General features: G+C 39.6%; 1 protein-coding gene across 1 annotated transcript in view; it reads left to right on the top strand.

The window, feature by feature from the left end:
- The window catches only part of LOC107579776 (uncharacterized protein C6orf106 homolog), a 2,193-nt gene extending 1,404 nt beyond the window's left edge, over positions 1–789 (top strand). The window contains exon 3 of the mRNA XM_016265572.1: positions 370–789. Within this exon, the coding sequence (XP_016121058.1) occupies positions 370–704 (335 nt within the window). The 3' untranslated portion in view covers positions 705–789. The remainder of the gene's footprint in view (positions 1–369) is intronic.
- The last annotated feature ends 692 nt before the right edge of the window (positions 790–1,481 follow it).

Raw genomic sequence — 1,481 nt, 5'->3', positions numbered from 1 at the left:
CATTCACTGCAGAGCATCCATTGGTAAGCAAGTGATGCAATGCTACATTTCTGCAACTCTGGTCCGATGAAAAGGTGAGTAAAAATTAAGCAGATTTAGTTCAAACTATTAGTTAAAAAAAGATTAACATGCAAAACGTTATGCAATGACAAACATTTTAAAGCATTAGTTCACTCAGAAATGAAAGCTGTGGTCATTTACTCACCCTCAAGTTGATCCAACCACATAATTTTCTTTCTGCATACTAAAAATAGTACAGTTAGTATGGTAGTATGCCATTTAGAGCATTAGTTCTACATGTTCTGAGTACTACAACCAACTTTGGTGAATGGAGGACATAAGGCTCACCTCATTCCCCTTGTTGTGCAGATGTGATCTGGGTGATCTTGAGTGTGGAGGAGGGAGGCCTGCTGGGCGTCACACAGCAGTTATCCTCCTTCGAGACAGAGTTCAACACGCAGCCACACCGCAGTCTGGAGGGAGACTTCAACCCTTTCGCCTCACCACAGAAGAACAAGCAGGACACCAATGAGGATAATCTAAAAGACCCCGGGGGCCACTGGGAGGCCCCTCTGGACTCCATTCAGCAAGATCAAAATGGACTCAATCACAGCTCTGTAAATATTACACCAAATGGTCTCCAAAACAACTTTTCAGTAGTGACTTACAGCCAGGTATGTATGCTGTTTGGAGAATTTCATTGAGTTGAAAGAAGATTAGCATGATAGTAACTAATGTTAACTAATGAACCTTATTGTAAAGTGTTACCGAGCCTTTTTAAAAACAAAAAATCTTACTTACCCCTAACTTTTGAATGGCAGTGTATATCTGTAACAAAATCGTCACGGATATATTTAGAATATTCAGTATCACCCAGCTGTAGGTGTAATTTATGTTAGAATAATGAACGATTATGACTACTCTTCACTAAGATGACAAGTCCAGTTCTGTGATCCTACCACAAATTTTCATGATTGAGCGGCTTTTTCCAAAGGTAAGTGAAGAGGTTAGGCCAAGATGGGTTCAGAAAACCAAGATGAAACACTCAGCAGGTCTTTTCAACACTCTCTCAAAATCTTCCTTTCATGCCAAAAGTCTTCACTGGAAACTTCTCAATGTACTGACTGCCATATGATCTGTTAGCACAGAAGGTCATGTAACAACTGCGTGTCACCCTTTTTTTTCTTCTCTGCCCTGTTTTGTGACGTTTAACCAAAGAAAAGCACATTGTGATGATTCACCGTGTTTGGTTACACCTTTGCTCGTTCCGCACAGCTGGGGCTGGGAGATACAGCTAAAACAGTTTCAGCCTTTTGATGATTCAATAAATATCTCGATTCTGTATATATATCTGCTCTAAAATATCTTATAAAGGGTGATTTTGTGGCGTTTTCATTTATATTTTGACTCGACAGCCAATGTCTTTAAGCATATGCAACATTTAAAGGGGTCATATGATGCTGCTAAACAGAACATTATTT

The sequence above is a fragment of the Sinocyclocheilus grahami genome, unplaced genomic scaffold (assembly GCF_001515645.1).
Source record: "Sinocyclocheilus grahami isolate Dianchi unplaced genomic scaffold, SAMN03320097.WGS_v1.1 scaffold20149.1, whole genome shotgun sequence".
Taxonomy (NCBI): Eukaryota; Metazoa; Chordata; class Actinopteri; order Cypriniformes; family Cyprinidae; genus Sinocyclocheilus; species Sinocyclocheilus grahami.
Note: the sequence above shows the minus strand (reverse complement) of the source record. Positions and strands in the feature narration are given on the sequence as shown.